The 19438-nt window shown below is 44.2% G+C and overlaps 1 protein-coding gene across 3 annotated transcripts in view; it reads right to left on the reverse strand.

The window, feature by feature from the left end:
- Positions 1-19438, reverse strand: part of BIN1 (bridging integrator 1) — a 96718-nt gene that overhangs the window by 15215 nt on the left and 62065 nt on the right. Inside the window, exons 8-12 of one of the 3 annotated variants that reach the window (XM_031053175.2) lie at positions 18512-18587; positions 16400-16482; positions 8712-8862; positions 4566-4694; positions 1637-1744 (exon numbers count right to left, since the gene is read on the reverse strand). In XM_031053175.2, coding sequence (XP_030909035.2) covers positions 1637-1744; positions 4566-4694; positions 8712-8862; positions 16400-16482; positions 18512-18587 — 547 coding nt within the window. The remainder of the gene's footprint in view (positions 1-1636; positions 1745-4565; positions 4695-8711; positions 8863-16399; positions 16483-18511; positions 18588-19438) is intronic. The other 2 variants (XM_005153822.3, XM_005153825.2) reach the window with 2 other exon arrangements.

Here is a 19438-nt window from a genome sequence, read left to right on the forward strand (position 1 = left end):
TACGCCCTTCTGCACTGCATATTCAAATGTAAGTACCAACACATTTGAGTAAGGGGTTTTTTTTTCCCCTCTGGTATGAAGTGAGACAGTCAAACCACATTCAGTTATCAGTGGCAGACCACATAGCTAGAAAAAAAACAAACCCAAGGACCTCATGAGTTTGTGGTCTATCAGGGTTAAATATGTTCCCATATATCCACACCCAATAGCATCAGTGTGATTTCAGAACAATTTCAACTAGTATCTTTGGACAGCAATGAAATATCTTAACCTCTTTTGCCACAGTGCCCACCTTATAGGAAACAGATTTGCTTTCAAGACAACCTAGCTTTTGCTAGGTTTTCTGCTGTAGTTAGCACTAGAAAGTATTGATTTAAGACTCTTTCTTTTAATGACTTCTGAAGCTAAAAATGCATACATTAAAACTCCAAATACGCTATTGCTGAGCAGTTTTGAAAAACCTACTCAGTACCTAGTATTTGTTTCTTCCTGGAAGGGTAAGAAATAAGTCTATTTTAAGTTAAATTTATACTCATTTCCTGCACCAGTTTACCCAATTATTAAAAAAAAACAAACAAAAAAACCAACCAAACAAAAAAAACAACCCAATAAATCTTTTAAAAGAAAAAAACTTCCTGGCATGCAGTTTGTCCTGTCAGACAAGGAGGCACAAAAACCTGCCCACTTAAAGTTCCAGAAAGTGGTAGTTTGCCATACTGGTGTATATCAAACTAAGATACTAACTTGCAGATGCACTATTTTAATTTATAAGAATTAAATGCTTAATGTTTGATCTCTCTAGTACGAGAGGTCTTCTTGCTACAAAAATCTGTCATACAGGCCTATCGGACATGATACTGCAGAAATACTGTAAACATTCCAATTATGTTTATTACAAATTTTAATGGCAACCAAAAAATTGCCATTCAATACATATGAAATGGGAAGTCTCAGTAAGGACAACAACCAAATTCAGGATGCACTTCAAAGCCTCCAGCTGTTTAGATATGAAATGAAGCACAGTCCACCTGCCTCTGAGAGTGGATAGGATGAGGTAGAGGCAAGTCCAGAATTAGGCATCTTCCTTTTTGATACTGTACTACACAGCACTATGGTCAGGGAAGAAGCTGCTATGCTATATCCAGAAAAGAAAGGCTTCACATCGTTTGAATATGCATCTACAGCTTTATTCACCTTAAGTAACTGCAGATTATCAGAGCGTCCATTTATTAAAAATCCCTTTGAGAGCAATTCATAGCAGGAGCACAGAACAGAGGCTGAATTCCCATCCACAGAGTAACAGTTTAAATCCATATATCATACAGAGGATACTAATTCAGGGAGGGACATACATTGGTTTGAACACATTGTCAATCAATAGATCATCAGAGCAAAGGGCAAGCATCCCATAAACACCTAGTGCCAGACTTTGGCCAAGGTAATAGCCACTTGATTCTCTCTGGACTTACACATCCAGCAGAGAAGACCAAGGTACCCATCTGCAAGGCACAGGTCTGGGCACCCAGCCCAGTCACCCACAGCTCAGGTCCACATTATTGTTCACAGATGTGCAGGTCATGCCACACTTGGCAACAAGTTGGTTATGAAGAGAGAAGCAATGGTGATATGAACCAACCTGGGAGGCAGGTGTGGGGGTCTTCCCCACAGTGGCATCTGGTTTAATGGGATCAAAATCCAGATCCAACAGGCTGGCTCCCTCCTGGAAGGGCCCAGGGGCATCAAACTTGGCAGCAGTAAGGAAGAAAAGCAGTATGAGCATTAGACACACACACACAGAGTAGAGAGAGGGTATGTGATATCCAGGAGCTAAGGCTGTAAGCGCAGAAGACATGGTGGCACTGCAAACACCTGATGTGACTCCTGACTGGTGCCTATAATTCATGGGTGCTACTGGAAACCAAGCCTGAGTCTTTTCCACAGGACTCATTCACCTTCTACCTGGCCAAATGAGCTGACATGGTATAAGCACCTGACCTGCTGTCATCAAAAGGATCATTGACTCACAATGGCTTCTCTTCTATTTTATATCTATTTCCCATAGCTCATCCAGCTGCTTTTGTACTGAAGGCCCATGACAGACTCCCTCAGGCACATACAGAACAGCTGCCGTCCATATAACTTATCTCAGAAACATGGATCCAGACAGAAACCCACTCAAACTGCTGGAAAGCCAGTCTGAGACCTCAGAGCTAACTCCCAAAGCTCCTAACTCCTTCCTGCCTTCCAAGACGGAGACACAGAATATGGCAACTCATTCAAGCTAAGGTATTTGAACCACTCCCCAATCCAAAAATTTTTTCAACGGTTCCCATTTCTGGACATCCCAGAAACATGCGCTCAAGTCTTCTAGCAAAGCATAATTTGAGAAGCTTTGCTCACCTCTTCAAAGTCAGCAGGATAACTGTGATTAACACTCTAGCTAAAGACAGCACATTCACTGATTACCATTAATAAAACAGTCACTAGAAAAGACATGAGTCACTAGTACTCAAAAACAAACTATCACTTTTGGGGGTTAGATTTAACCTAACCACTACAAGACACACCTTTCTACCCAAGTGTCAGAGGAAGCCACTGGGTCCAGGAAGTCCAGGAAGATTTGCCCATTTCCACTGACCTCCCAGCTCACTGGCCGTACTGCTTCAGCTACCTTTCCAACATCACACAGAGTGTGGCAGGTTGGTCTCCACAGTTATATCACAGTCCTACAATGGAAATTAACTCCTAGAGAGTAGCAAAAGACACCATTTAAGAGAAACTCCTCCGAATACAAACCACACCACCATAATTTTCACCTCCTCTAGTTTCTTCTTATTCCAGTTTTCTTTTGTGTTTTCCCCTCCCTTACGAACACCTCTTTTTGAGATCCATAGGGATGAGGACAGGGAACCAATCTCTCCCATCTTACAATAATAAACCCTGACCATATGCAAAACCAACTGGCATTCTAGTACATTCTTCCAGCACATCCAGGCCACCCATCAGAGAGGCTCCAACACCAGTGTTCAGTTTTGTTTAGTAATGAGACATCAAAGGCTCCAATCATGGAACATTTCTACCTGCCAATGAAGACTTACACACAAGGGCTAGCACACTTTACCCAGATCTCCACAACTCATTGGAGCAAAAACATCCAATAGTAATGGCCCTGGGCCACACACTGAACACTAGTGCCTGTTGGGTGCTTCAGTGAATATTGTTCTGGCAACCAGAGTCTTCCTTCAGACCCCCATCTGACTGAAAGTCGTAGCAGTTCCCATCCTGGGGCAAAGCACTGACCAGGTGCAGAACAGTATGTCTGAGAAAAGGCTGGCGTTCACGTGGAAATACCTGATACAAATCATGGGGCAGACCAAGCTGTCTGTTATGATATAAGGAAACACAGAAAAGAAAGAGCTGCTCAACTGCCTGCGGTCCCCAACTTCCAACACTGCTGTCAAATCATCTTTCTGCTCTGCAAGCTTTATTTATCACAGTGCAAAATCTGACACAGAGTTCCTTCCCTCCCCACTCTACCTCTGCTCCTCAGCAGCTGGATGGAAGTTGGCAAGCCAGAGGCAATGGAGCATGATGATGCAAGGAAGAGTTAGAGAATGAGTCACAGATGAGCATCTATAGAAACTTTACTTGTGTTTTAACAAGCATTTAGGGGAAAATATATATATATATATATATATACACATGTGCTTATATATATTTAAAAAAAAAAGTAGATGCAGGTATCTCATGATACAGCCAGAAATCTGGTCAGGCTCCCATATATGTAAGGACTGACATTTTCCTAGATCCAACATAGAATTCCCTAGCTGGGCATCCTCTCTTGCAGTGGTGAAAACCAGAAGGAAAATAAAGAGGAAAATATATAATTTGAAAATTGTTTTCCTTTTTGTGGGCTTCAAAAGGTGCCACAAGAGAAGAATATTCTGATGGGAACCACTGGGTGGGGAAGAGTGACAGACTGTATCAGGAGTCCTAAATTCACAGTGGGCACCGTCCTGCTCATCTAACCTGGAGGTACCCATCCTCTGCAATGAATTTTATACAATTCATGTTGGCCTTCCCTATACAGGTGAAAGCTTTAAACCACAAAACCCATATGCACAGAGAGCACAAAACTGCCTTCTCTCAGAACCAACAGATGCCAGGGTCAGCACCTGGGGATGTAAAAGAGCAGAAAACATATGCTTCATCCACAGCCACGATCAGTGGGTCTGTACAAAGCATAATGTGGGAAATGAGGAGAGCCATACTCTATGTCGTTGCTACTGAACAAATGCAGCAATTGCTTTCTGGCATCTTCACCATTTTCATTTCTCCTGTTTCTTCAATGAACAAAAGCTCTCAAAGGGCAATGTGTTTGTCAAAGCTGCCTTCCAGCCACCCTCCCCTCTAAGTTAGCCTCCCTTTCCCTCTGAGGTCCAATGTTGATCATGCCTTCCTCTTCCACCTGACCAGGTTTCATGGCTTGACATCTCCAAAGAGAAGAAAGGTTGAAAGGAAGAGTTCAGAGGCAGAGAAACATAAGGCAGGGCATAGCAGCTAACCTGCGAAGGGGTTGTCACACTTATCTCGGGGACAAAATTGTCATCAAACAGACTGATGATGTTCTCCTGCTTGATCTCCTTGGAGGGGGTGAGTTTTGGAGGCGGAGGCACCGGAGGCCCTTTCCTCAACTGCATGCAAGTGAGCACACGGCCACAGCACAGACGGCGACACCCAAAAAAACGAGAGACAGGAATCAGGTTAGCCACAAAAACTGAAGGTGGAGAAAATCACAACCACAGGCACAGAGCAAGGTCCAATCAACTCCATCTGAAGAGAGAGGGAGGGAGGGAGGGTGAAGGGCTTAATTGAAACAAAACAAACAAAAACAACAAACAACTACACGCCTCCAGAGAAGGTTTGGCATCATTAGTTACACTTCAGCCCACAGCTGAAGTTTCCCTCTGCAGAGGAGAAGCGTAACACAATTAATATGCATTGGCAATACATGCATACATAATTAAAGCACGTGCAACCTTCAAAAGAACCACTGGGAAGGGAGCAGATCAATTACTGAGAACACAATTCAATAGACCAGGCCAGCGCTGCCTCCCGTTACCATACTTACCATACCTAAGGGAATGAGAGATCAAACTCAGTTTGTCCTATTATCTGTAGGTGACCATGAGGACAGACTCTGATCTGCCCAGTACTGGTTCTCTGGTGCACTTTTTACCAGCGTACCTTAAGGTCTGAAGGAGCTTTTGATAGCTTCTTACCACTTCTCAGCTTTAGGCAATAACAATTCAGACTCCTGAGAAGCCATGACTGCTGGAGGCACAACTCTGCTCTCAGTTTCACCAATGAGCATTGACACTAATGAAGTCAGGTTTCCCAAATGGAGATCCCAGAGAAAGCATAACAAAGTCTGACCCTGCAACTCTAACACATCCTAATTCCCACTGAGACTCAGCCTGACACTGCATCCTGCATCCACAACCCTATGTGAGGCCACGGTAGACCCTTCCTACACAAACACATCCCTATCCTTTTCACATTTTAATGTGCACAAGCCTTCAGTGATCATTTCTAGAGCAAATCAAACTTTGAGAGGCTGCTGCTGTGTTGGAACAAATCAGCCATGCAAGTTCCCAGCACCACAGCAATGCTCAGCAATGACAATGCTTTCCATTTACAGTGATATTTTACAGTTACTTGATCTTCTTGTCATACCTAGGATCCCAAGGCAGCAAAACTCTGCCAGTAAGCACTCAGTATATCAGCGTGAGGCCCAGATCTGAAACATAAGAATCCCCAACTCCTAGTCCTGTGTTCCCACTCTTCCAGAATAAAACTGAGTTCTACAAGACATTTATTCACATTGCTAAGGACATGCCTAGTTTTCTACTGGGTTCACCTACTTTACAGAGAGTGCAAACACACATTTTCCACTAAATAGATGGCACGGGGAAATAACAAAAGTAGCGTTTTCACTTCCAGCTTCTCACTGTTTGCAGAAGGTGGTGTGTCCATATTCCCCAAGAACAACCATTGCCTGAAAATCCCCTGTTTGACAGTTGCAAGAAGGGACCAGAAATCTCAGGGAAAAGCTATTCTCAGAACAGAGCCACCATCTGCAGAAATGGGAAGCTCCTATTACAAACTCTACAAAGAGGTCCCAACACTTCTGCTATTTATTTCTCAAAAATAGTCACTCTCCTTCCTTCCAATGCACTAGCATCTTGAACACCACCACTTCCACAGTGTCCAGCATTACCGCCAACAGCAGTCTAAAACAACATTTCAAAGACAACAGGATTGCATACTGATGTCAGGTTGTACCTGTAAATTCATCAAGCACAAACAACTTTGCCACCTAAAAGAAAAGAAACCCTCTAAATTTTTTCTACTGACTTGGATCCCAAAAAGCTTCACCTTTCTAAATTCAGCTTAGTTGCACTGGTTTCAAAGTGTCATTGCAGCATTTCAGTGGTGTAACTGAGAGCAGAAGTCTGACCTTTCAAATTTCACAGACCCCTGAAGTCTGTGTCATCATCAAATTACTCAGTATATAGACCCAATAGCAGTTGCTTCTCCCAGAAGACAGAAATAAGCTGATTTTGAGAATTAAAGAACAGTAAGAGTAAGAATGAATATGGTTTTGGCATAGGGAGCAACTCAAAATTTAGTATTTATCTGATTTCTCTTGTTTTGCTGTCTTTCTCTCCACAGCTTTTGCATTACTATTTCAGACTGTAGAGGCCAGAGAACTGTACTTGCTTGGTGCTTTTTGCTCCAAGACCCCTAGTTTCTCTAGGAGGACCCTTGAACAAATCACTTACCCACTGACCAAAAGTAATAACACCTGTGAAGATTCTGAGTATTAGTCTGAAGATTTCAGTCAGAACTGTTGAGAGAGTGGACACTTTGTGCTTTCCAACTCGCTGGCAAGCTGACACACACTTGGTTTCTAGACTTTATCCACACAGGCACCAACCTTAGGTCTTGGTATGAAACCCTTGTCTTTGTCTTCCCTCCCTCTAGAGCTGGCTCCATCTCTTAGCACCTAGTACAAATACAGATAGGAGCTCTTGCTTTTCACTGTAGCGAAGCTCAGAAGAATGAATTAAATACAGGCTGGGAAAGAGCTGCCAGGCAGTGGCAGCATAAGCTGCAAATATCGTTTCAGACTTCCCTCTAGCCCATCTAAGGTTCCAGCCAGGGCTGCACTGGAATATTCTGCTTGCTCAACATGGGGTGCCTCCACCCCCATTCCTGTGGACAGGAAGGCAACAAGTGAATGAGAAAGTACTTGTAGACTGGCAAAAACAAGGCTTATGTGTACTATTTATAGCAAAGGTAAGAAGTCAAACTTGGCAAGACAAGTCCACAGGCAGGGCAAGTGACACCTGCAGTGAACAGCTCAATAAAAATGGAGGATTTCTTATTCCAAATTTCAGTCAAGTTATGCCAATCTCTGAAAAAAAACAGGAAGGCAATTCTGGATGCAATATCCTCTCTCTCTCATATGCATACCCTACTCCAAGGTCCTAGCCAGGGTGGTGGCAAAGCTGCTCTAAGCTGTGTGATGCTGAGCAGTGCAGAGACCCTGGATGCCAGACATCCACACGTCTCACAGGGCTGGAAAAGACCTTTTTGCCAATTAGAAACATCCCCTTTTTGTCCCTAGATAATCCTGAAAATCAAAAATGCAGTGGAGGGAAAAGCATCATGAGGGGCTGTCCAAAAACAGGCGACAGCCTGCACCACAGGCCTGAATTTGGAATCAACTTCTGCATTTGACAACAGCAAGGAAGTTCTGGATTGCACTCGTCTCTTTTCAGAAGCAATGGGTTTTCTCTCACCAGCTTGGTCAGAACCCCTCAGCTTTAATTCTTCCTGGAAGACTATTCCCTTGTGTCCCACTTACTGAAATGCAAGGATTGGCACCAGACATAAATTTGGCATAGTTACTGCTTTTCCCTACTGAGGTTTTTCCCCACTTAGCAATGGAGGAATATAGAGGAGTGGAAAGAGGAAGCAAATGTTTTTTATACGCTGAGTAGCAGGAACTACATCTGCTATTTTAAACACACCACTGGGTATCTCCCATGTAAGGAGAGGACTAAAAAAGGCCATATGGAAGGTATAGCTCCATATAATGGACAGCTTTCTTCCTGGTACCCATCTAATCTGTAGCATAATTCCTTTATTTTTAGCATAATACTTTATCTTGGGATTAAAATGAAACACCATGTAAAGTACAGATGTTCTCCTTATCAGTATTAATTTTCCTTCTTTGAACATTCCTCAGTAACGGAAGTTCTTGAGAAGAAACTGGACCATCGAATTCCACGGGTCAATTAAAATGTAAAGAACAAACTTCCTTGCCTAGCTACAACTCTATCCTCATTGGATCTTCTTGACCATTCTACCAGACAGCAAAATGTGTTACTAGCCTTTCCCCTGTAGAGATATTCAAAGACAGATTAGTTCTTCCCTATATGAACTAGAGATGACCAATAAGCAACTTGTATTCTCAAGAACCTCTCAGGAACCAGTGAAGGAGAACAACAGTCATTCATATCCTCTGTGCTCAGTAGCAGGAAGAAGTCCAAAAATGCAACTGATGGATGTCTTTGACTCACGGAGCTTGTGTCAACAGTGGTCATACTGCAGAGATACGGTCAATGTCATGGAGACACTACCTGAGATGGTGACTTGGGGATGCCTGCCCCAGGCGCTTCCAAAGTGGACGGTTCCAGATCATGGTTGACAGTCTTGGTCTCAGGGCTGGTGATGGGAGATCCATCTGGTGGAGGCGAGGGGCTTTTATTTGCTTTCGCTGGGGTGCTGTCACTGAAGGAATTGAAGGGAGAAAGGGAGAGAGAGAGAGAGAGAGAGAGAGAGAGAGAAGTCTGAGCCAAGCCTAGGAGGAGCTGTGCACAGATCAGTGGCCTCCATTATCTCTTTGCTTCACTGCCCAGATATGTGATGAAGACATTTGAAGCCTCTACAAACACCTTTGCTGAGTCACTTGCAGTACAACACACTGCAGCAGCATTACTAGTAGCAGCAGGCTACCCCCTAAATTCCTACTGCATGGATACACTTTGCCTCAGACACAGAAAACCAAACAAAATAAAAACTAACCAGGCATCTTTAATTCTGCTAGATTCTAATGTAAGTGCCTGACATTAAGTTGTAGTCTTTTAACACTGGGGAAGCAGATGGTGGAAGGAATTCTGTGCAGCTTGCTTAGTTTTAAATTCTATAGGTAACATTTTTTTTTCTGTATGGTGGTGTATCCACAGGTGACACCTGTGTGGGTTATGATTAATAGATCTGCAATACCTGAACTGAGGCTGTAAACATACAATATCATAATCCTCTACATGGTACAAACTAGCCAAGCTGAAAGAGGGGCAGAGTAGCCAGAAGTTTCACAGATCACTCCAGACAGCAAAGAAACAGCTACTAATAAAGATTTCTCTATTACAGAAAGTCTTCCCAGCCTTATTTTCAGTTATGAACCCCTTCTGGCCTTGTCTTTCCAATTGGTCCTTATTCCAGGACTTGACTGTGTGTTTCTGGCACACAGTCAAGAAGGATTTTTCAGGGAATTAAGATGCAAGAAGCATATGCCAACAGCGTTTGTTGGTCCATAATTTGGCCAGATTTGGGGAGAGTTTTCAAAGGAACGGGAAGAGGCACACACCTTTCTTTAAGGGCTTGCCCTGGCCAAGTGTCAAGTCTTCAAAGTATAGAATCATGACAGATTTATAAAAAGCTGGTTACTAAAGAATTTCAACAGGGACAAAGGTAAAGCCATTTCTCAGCCTAATTCTCAGGAGCAGCTGAATCATTGTGGCTGAAATTCAGCTCCCCAAAAAGCAACTACTCAATTTATATCAAGTCATGCAGAAGCAGAGACTAGTAGGGGATATTTAGCAGAAGTGGTTACAGTTTTGCAAAACTATACACAGCTGTAAACAGAATATAACAGAATACTGCGAAAGGGCTGTGCAACCTCATCCACAGTGGGTGATGTTGTTTGCCCCCACTTTTAAAACTGCAGTTCTTGTGAAGTTAAAGGCCTTGGGAGAAGGCTGAAAGGCACAGATCCTCTCTTACAACTTGAGATATTAAATGCTGGTGTAGAGCCACGACTAGAGCAATGCAGGGCTGACTCTGCGGCAACATCAAGTTGATTATTACTTTGCTCTGTCCCAAGCAAGCCCAGAGCTCAAGTCATGCATCCACTCACATTTGGATGCCCGAGGTGTGGTCATTGGCTAACATGCACCATAGCCTCATTGCTAAACACTCACAACTAGGGAAACAACAAGAGGAAGAAGGGACAGCAAGGCGTTTCAACAAACCTACCCTTCCAAGCAAGCATCTGAAGCAGGGGGAGCTCAGCATTCCGGCTTTCAAGCTCCCCATCCCATTCCCTCTTCATTCACTTCATCCTCATCTATTTCCCACCTCCCACTTTCTTCCCATATCCACACCCCACACACACATTTCTCCACAAAAGCACCTGTTTTTCAGGTCCACATGCAGGTCGAATGTTCCTGGCAACACTGATGCCAGCAGCACACCAACATGATGCAACAAACCCAAACACATTTTCTGCCATCAGCTCTTAGAGGTACACATGCCAAGGGAAAAAGAGGGAAAAGAAGAGGAAAAGGGGCTAAAGAACATGTACACCAATCCCTGCAGCTTTTCAGTTCTACTGGATATGCCTACAGTGACCTTCCTCAGAAGTCCTCAGAAATAACTTCAAAACAGTGGGTTTTGTGAAGATTTCTGCAAAATTGACAAGGTTATACTGCAGATTAAAATAAGTAATGGTTGGAAGGTGAAGGTAAGGAAGTCCTGCTCTAAATGGGAGTCACCAGGGAGCAGCAGGAAATGGCAGGAAATGTATTCTGATGCTAGAGCTGGGGAAAGAAAAGTACATGTTACCTTCTCTACAGTTGAAAGCACTTTGGGAAAGATGGAGGACACAGTGAACTATTGCCAGACTGCCAAGATTCCTCAAATGCCCAGACTACACTGGGAATACTGGGAGTATTGGCTATCAGCTGGCCTACCAACACAAGGGTAGGCTTTTTCTTCAAAGGACATGAAGAGCCCACTTCTCTAATGAGAGAGGAGTTTATGCTTGTTCTCTAAAGACCATGAAGCAGCTTTTTAGTGCCTTATATCTGGTCCCTGGCAGTGACTTAATTTGGAGATATACTGGTAAAAGGCTCCCGTATGAGAGTCCAGTTTCTTCCCATCATCCCTACAAGGGCTGAGAGGGCCTCCCACTAAATCTGTCATTAAGTCACTACTATTTACAGCTTTTTTGATGTGTTGGCTGATCCTCCTAGGAAAATGCCAGTGCTAATTTTGGCTGAGCCTTTCCAACCCCCTCCCCAAGTGGCACCTTCATTCCTGCACTTGTTGCTTTGCACGCATTTAGTCAGGGCAACCAGTGACAAGAGAGCTTGTCCCCGGGATCCTCTGTCCTTCACAGGCACCCAGGGAGCACACACTGACCACACAAATTCCTGGCTCCAAACTGACTGCTTGCTACAGGAAACACAGAAAAAAGCAAGAGTGTAAGGACTGTCCCCACTGACCAAACCTGAGTATCACAGTAAAAGCAAGTCAGAGAAGAAAGGTCATTACTCTCTCTTTTTCCTTTCCATGAGCAGTTGGGAAGTGATGCCAAATCCAGGAATATCAGGCAGGGAAGGGAAAAGGGTGTCAACTTTCTTCTCCAAATAGAGAGGTGGGAAGAGGGTCTAATGCAGTTAATGCAGCTGAATGAGAAGCCAAAATCCTCCAGCAGCTATAAAGCTGCTGAGCTCCCAGAGTTCTCATAGGGCTGCCTCATCTGTTCTGGAAAAGCAGAGTAACATCTGCAGATGGGGTTCCCATGTGCTTGTAACAATCCTATGTTAGAGTATGAAACCTGCTTTCCAATATAGTAAAAACAGACTAGTCACCTCCTGCCAAGTTCTCAAGTTAAAAAGTAAAAAAGTTGGTATCTCAGCTAAGGCTTAAATATGGCTTTTTAGCCAAAATTAATTTTTTTTAGCACCAAAGGAGGCTGCAGAATTATTTAAAAAAGAGGAAGTGGGATAAAGGAGGAAAAGGCATCTACATGCCCAAAGAGTGCCACAAATGTACATTCTTGGTACAGACCAAAGAGTGACTGAGTCCCACACCCTTCTTTCCTGCACCAGGGGTTGCACATTCCTCTGTGTCCCCAGCAGCTGCTCTGAAAGCAGAAACCTCCAGCGCAGCCCCAGTCAGGCACCTTAACTGCTGGGCCATCTGAACTTCATGAGGGCAGAACAGGAAGACATTGTGTCTAGAACTCATCACGATGAGATTTACTAGCTACCCCTCTGTTGTAGCATCTGTCCATTCACAGTGACTGGAAATACTAGACCTCCTGCCTGGTGCAGGTATAACACTGGTCCAACCAAAAACCAGAGACAGACACCCAGAGAAGTACTCCTGTAAATCATCATTTTCCTACAGTAGAAAACATCAAAAAAGTAACACAAGATATTCCTTTACTCATTTGAGGATATTAAAACCAAGATTTGCCCACCAGCTTTCCCTGTGAAATTGCAGTTCTCCAACATCCACCCCCTACTTTACAAAGGATGCACAGCAGAGACAAAGAGAAAGACTGCATGACTTGCCCTAGTCAGTGCAAAGCCAGGATCCAAAGTTTTCAATCAAAGATTTCAATCCACCAGCACTTGCTTTCATTGCTGGTACAGCATCATCTTGAGAATCATTATCTTTTTTCTTCTTATAAGGAACCCATGGAGAAAATACTAACAGAGAGACTAACAAATAATTAGGAAGCATTTCCATGCCATAATGTGGCAATTCCAACTTTGCTCCAGAGCATGTTCTTGGCCTATAGTAACTCTAGGCATCATAGCAATCCAGTTATTCAATGCCATCACTGCCTTGAAAGGAAAGACTCTGACATTAGTCTTTATGTAAGACAATGGGCTTACTTTTTCTTCAGCCCTGCACAAAATTTTCAATGGATGAAGCAAAATATCAAGTACCCTCAAGAACAGAGCAAGTAAGGAGCAAAGCCAGAAGTGTCCTTCTCCCACCTCATTATCCTTCCAACTGCAATGGGTAGACAGAACTGGATTTCTGAAAGACCTGCTTTGTTGTCCTCCCTGGCCAGACATAGAATGAGATTGAAGCATTTCAGATCTGTTCAAAAGGGCAAGCCCCGCTAGGTAAAACTAGTTGTTAATCACTAAAATTGCCCATATTTCCCATGGAAAACCCAGCACCACGCTTTTAGTCACACAAGAACAACTGAACAGACAATGCCTGAGCTTTTATACTGCCTTCTTAGACAGGGAAAGAAGCAAGGATTCAAACCAGGCACACAAGCAGTTAATGGGATTATCCAGATACAGACTGATCTCACAGGACCCAGCAGGCCATGAACATATTGTATCATGCAAAACAACCCTCTCCCATCACAGGGTTAACACGTGCCAGGCTGTTAAGAGTCCAGCAACAGCCTTTCCAGCTTTAGGAACTAAATTAAACACATATCGAAATGCTGCTCTCCACACCAGTACCTGCTCATCTTTTTCCTCAGCCTGGCGAACAGTTTAGTTTTCTTTCTGTTGAGGATGGCACGCAAATCATTTTCGTTACAGGGTGGCACAGTCAAACCAGGGAGGAAAAGTTAAGCTTTCACATTCACTTGGCGACACATTCACTTGGCGACACAGATCTCACTGCAATCGAGATGATGAAATCTCCACTTTCTCTCTCTCTCACACACACACACAGAGGGACACACACAGAAACATGTACACACTTCGTTTGGTTCATAGAAAGCTATAGCCTGGTTTGGAGAGGGTAGTAGAGGGCTTTTTGTGCCTTTCAAAGATCTACACATATGTGAGCAAACTAATGTTTTCCTTGCTCTTTGGAATATGGGGCCAGGGTGCACATGGAGAAGAAAAACAAAAGTGAATAGACACCAGTAAAGAATTGTAAATGTCTTTTTTTTCACAGGTAATCACAGCTCTACACTCTATCCTGTAAATATTACACAAGAAACAAGCTCCCCAAATTCTCCTTTACTTACACAATCTGTGCACAGTCTTATATGTGGAACATAATTAGTAGCTTTCCTATGTCTTTTTTTTTTTTTCAGTTTGTCCAATCATACTAGGATAATACTAGAGATCTCCTAGGTCTTCCAGGCATCTGAGCCCAAATGTTTAAACTCCTTCAGAAACAAATTCCAAACATATGTCTGAGGTTTCCATTAATTTATCAGCTGCTCTGTGCTACTGTGCTACACAGCCAGCATAGATTCATCAGCCACAGTAATGTTTCTGTAGGGCTTTGCACGAATGCCATAATGATGTGCATGGATAATTGCCTTTCTTCTCACACCTCCTCATTCATTTCCTGCTATTGTATCAATCTCCAATCCCCTTCCCAGTAGAAAAGGGCTAGGGAAGCATCTGCTCTTACTGCAGACCACAATAAGCAATCGAATCAGTGAAGACTATTTCCTCCTGCACAGTCTTTCTCCAGCCCTGCACTACAATGAGAGACCAGACACACAGGAGAGACAGAAATGCCTCTTAGAATTTCCTGGTCACTGCAAAACATGTTTACTACGCTGGCAAACCTATATCCTCCTGTAACAACCTGCTTCACTGTGCTCATGAGGAAGAGAATTGCTCTGGGGCAGGTTTGGCATCTCAGCCAAGATGCAGGGTGTACGGGATGAAGCAGCAGCACTCAGATTCTGTGTGTGCACTCATTTTCTGTTTTTAGGGCCCTGTGATCTCATAGACAGGCAAAGGGCATAGAACTGCAGCTGAGATATCTATTACAGCCTCAGATGAACTAGCAGTTTGTGGGGGCAGGAATCATTATGACAGATAATTTATTCACTGGAAACATTTTCAGGCCAGAAACTTCATGCTGCAACAACAATGAAAATGCCTGGGACAGGCTGTCACTGTACCCTACAATTACTTCCTGGAGAAAGAGAAGAAAGAGCTGGACAAAACAATGGCTACAGCCTTCATCTGTCCTGTTACCTCATCCTCTTCCAAAAGAGCCTGGAGGATGCTGCTGTCAGAGACAATGTAAATGGCAGCAAGAGGATGGGCATCACTGCCTCCTCACAAAGCTTCAGTCTTGTTGGGTTGTGATAATCAGAGACCACAAGCTAACTTGGGAAGAAGATATTATTTACACAAGAAGCATTTCTACTAGGATCTTGGAAATTTGGCATTAGCAAACCAAAATTCAGGAGCCAAATTCAACTCAAACATCCTCTTCCTTTAGAGCTGGCAAACACCACATACACTGCTGGAATAAGACATGTAAGCCATCTATGAACGAACGCAATAGGAGGTTCAAGTGGGAGGAGAGACAAGGGACCACAGAGGTCTCAACAACTGATCTAGCCTTTCCAAATCAATGCACTCATACCACAGTCTGCCCTTAGTTCATGCTGACTTCACCTCCTCCCTCTGTCAATACACCAGTTGAGGACTTGGGCTGTGCTCCTGCTCACCCAGCATGTGGGATTAGCAGCAGCTGGAAGCCAGAGCCCAACACTGTTTCATCACTCACGCATCCTGGATAGAAGCCAGGCAGCCTCATCCAGAGCCCAACCTCTCCCTCCCTTCTCAGTGCTAGAGAATGTGCAGACTTGCACTTAACTATACAGGAATGAACCCAGCTGAGGAAAGAAAACTTGGGGCCCAGAGCACACTCACTCCTTGCGTACTTGCAGATTGGAAGTGCTCTGAGATCAGGAGGCCTCATGTTAGTGAGGCTGCAACTAATTCCACAACACACACAGAGGAAATGCACCTCAGCTGGGTACATGAGGGGCTTGGCATTAACATAGTTCCAAGTTTGGAGGTCCAAAGAGGAGGCCAGGGAAACAAATGGGCTCTTGGTGCTCAAGCTCACAAGCTGCAGGTACATGGTGGAAGCTTTTGAAGGACAGGTGCTAGGCAACTGGACCCAGAAGGAAGGACAGCTCAGTATTACATGTCAGTGCATGGAATTCAACTTTAGAAAAGCAGAGCTGAGTGTCATTTGTCTAAATATCAGCACCTAGTGAAAGTTCAGGCCTCCAGATGTTATTCTAGAAAATCAAGAGGTATTGCATTGTCATTCAGCCCCAAGTGTAATCTTGGACATGCTCTAGGGAGTCTTAAGAGGGCACTGACTGGCCATATGCAGATAGTCAAATCATTCCACAGCTGACAACATGGAGGTTTCAATACCTCTGGTAGAGAATTCCCTGTCCCTCCACCCTTGCTGAAGGAAAGATACTAATCCCACAGTTACTGACCTGGGCTGTGCTTTAACAGGGAAGGCATTGCCCGAGTACTGCTTGTCTAGACCCAACAGGACATCATGGAGGTTTTGGTTCAACTGCAAAATACAAAAACAAAAGAAAAAAAAATGAGAAAAGAGCCCAAGTGCCAGAGGAGAGTCCAGGCTGGCCTGCACAGGCTGACCAAACGCAGGCATCTGCTGTACATGTGCACATACTCAGCTACCCCAAGAGAGGACAGTCCTACATCTGTTTCCACTGCTCCCAGTGTTGAGGAGCTGCTGGCAACTCATGCAAATGCTTTATCTCCTTTACACATCACTCTCCTTGCTTTTCTATCATCTTTTCCCACCGGTGTGCTGCCAGATACCATAGCAGAACCAGGAAGAGTGTTTAATCTATGTATGGGTCTGTGTGGTAGAACTGAAGCTTCACTCTGGAACTGTGGCCAAAGCTGTTCCTCAGACCTGCATACTGAAGCTTGGGATATGGTAATTTCAACTTTGGAGCCAAAGGCAGCTGTATTTCCAGTCAACAAGCCTTGACTTCACAGGCTGCCTGGGCCATTTAGGTTTGGGCAGGACCTCCTATGGAGTTAAACTCTCTGGCACCAAAGGATGCAACATTCCCTCCAGACACTCCAATTCTGAAACAGCCAATTCTTAAACAAGATGACACACCAGATTTATCACTGGTAGGAGGGATCCAATGCAGTCAATGTTGGATAGATCATGCCGGCAACACCAGCAGTTAATTGGATGCTATAGAAGTAATAAGAAACAGATGGCTCTTATGGGACAAAGCAAAAGCCCTGCTCTCATACAAAACTCATCAGGAAAGAAAAATCCAAGACGTGATATAAGAAGAGAATTCCTGTCTAACAAGCATCTTTCCCATGTTTTGCTGAATATAAGTCAAAAGCAACAAACTGACAATTGTAACAATCCTCCCTTTTCTGAATCAGTTCATCCCTAAGTGGGGAAGAGGAGGCTATTTACTGGAAAGGTCTCCATGAAATGTCAGCAGGGCTCAAAATTAATGCATTACATCAAGGCAGAGGGCCCCTGACTGATGGAAACTGAGGGACTATAACATTGCTTGTTGCTTAGCAGCTGTCTTGTCAGGATGACACTGGGGAGGGAATATAAGAGGCTTCCAGCTGGGTTCTCAGTCACTAATTAAGGTTAGTGCAACATTTAGAGAGGGTGTGCAACTCTTAGGAGCAGCATACAGACCTAAGGAATTCAAGACTTCTCTAGCTTTCAAGTGAAGGAGCAAGAACATATTTGTAAATGAAAGTGGCAATGGGGAGCTTTCCCACATACTGTTTCTGAGGTTTCTGATGGGTGCTGGCACACAGCACAAGGATCCAGCCTGCCGCTACCAGGCAGAGCACTGCTTAGTGCTGTGATTCCCAACTCATGGCCAACTGGTAGTCCATGCAAGGGTCATGCTAAGCACTCAATGCCTTCTTTTGGGTCAGAGGGAAGGAAGGAAACCATAGCACAAAGGTACTACTGGGAAGTGCCTTCTTGAGGAACCAGAGTGAGGCAGGTCTCAATCTGCACTCAGTCTTCAGCTGACTTGCAGTTTGGCAGATTTCCTGCTGTTGTCATCCCCACAGCTAGATGAGGATTCACAGCAACTTGCTGCCAGGCAGCAGAGGAGGTAGCAAATAGATACCAGGCTGAGAATGCTCAGGTTATATGTCACAAATCCATAATGTAGATGAACTAAAATGAGGGAGCAAGGGATAGGCCAGAAAGTGGCTTCTCTTCCCTCTGTGGATCTGCAAATGAGCCCTCTAAAGTGACACAAATTCTCCACTGCTGCATGGCCCTGTGGTCTCTTCCCTGTGCTCCATCCTTTTTCATTAGTATCTCAAACAGCCTTTCTTCCGAGTGGCTCAGAAAAAAGTAAGGGTTAATATTTTCCTCTGACATAGGGCAAAATACTCTGTTTTCTCCAGCCTTCTTTTTTCCAGGTACGTTTGGGGTATTTTTATTTTTTGATTGTAGATTTTTTTTTCTGTTGTTTTGTTTGTGTTGGGGGGGTTGTTTTGAGGTTTTAAATAATAGTGAAGAGAGGGTGTATTTGTAGGAGTTGTGTATTTGTTAGTTACCTTACCTTGCTCATTTCTTTATGGAAGTTCTCTTCTAGACCTGCTATACTCTGGAATGTGTTGACATAGAAACCAACACGGCTGCCAAATGAAAAATGAGACAGAAGAACTTAATGGACACAATGCTCTCCCCAAAACTTTCAATTCTCCCTCTTCTGTTGCCTCTCACCCACCACTCCCATTCAAACTCAACTCTGTCAGGTGTGGTACATACTGAAATAAAAGGGCAGCAGAGAAGCAGGAAGGGGACGATGGAGCAAAGGCCAGGTATGGGGCAAACACGTCCAGGGTGAGGAAGAGGCCAGCTGGGACAGAATTTTGATTTGTCCTGGCTGGGGAGGGTAGAAGCAAGGGGCGAGTGGGAAGAGGCAGTGGCAAGGTGAGGTAAAGGAAAAGGATAGAGACTGTCACTCAGATGGAGTGTGGGAAGAGCTGGGGGAATTGGTAGGAGGACAGATACTCATTCACTCCGAAGTCCCTCAGCACCAGAGGAAGAAAAAAGCATTAACTGTTTGCTTCAGGGGCAGAAGAATAAGAAAGCACAGGATATGCACAGGGAGCAACATGAAAGCAGAAGGATCAGCTGTATAGCAGCAGTCTATGAACAACCTGTGGCACCTTAAAAACTCAGCAGCTGCCTGCCACCCTGCTTCTTCTAGCCATCCTGCCAGCTGCCAACAGTGCTGTACCAGCACACAGCTGGAGAAGCAACAGCATGAGGGAGATGCTCTCTAAGGCCAGAGGTATCACTGTTCTGTACATGGAACAGGTGCCTGTATCCCTCCCATGTTCACATATCCCCCCATAGTTCCTTCCTCAGCCAGGCCTGCACACTGCTTTGAGCAAAGAGTCCTGACCCAGGCTGGGAGGAAAGGGGAGTGAAGGCAGACATCTGCACTTTGCTTTCCTGTCCTGCTGTCACCCTCTCTCTC

The sequence above is a fragment of the Melopsittacus undulatus genome, chromosome 4 (assembly GCF_012275295.1).
Source record: "Melopsittacus undulatus isolate bMelUnd1 chromosome 4, bMelUnd1.mat.Z, whole genome shotgun sequence".
NCBI lineage: Eukaryota > Metazoa > Chordata > Aves > Psittaciformes > Psittaculidae > Melopsittacus > Melopsittacus undulatus.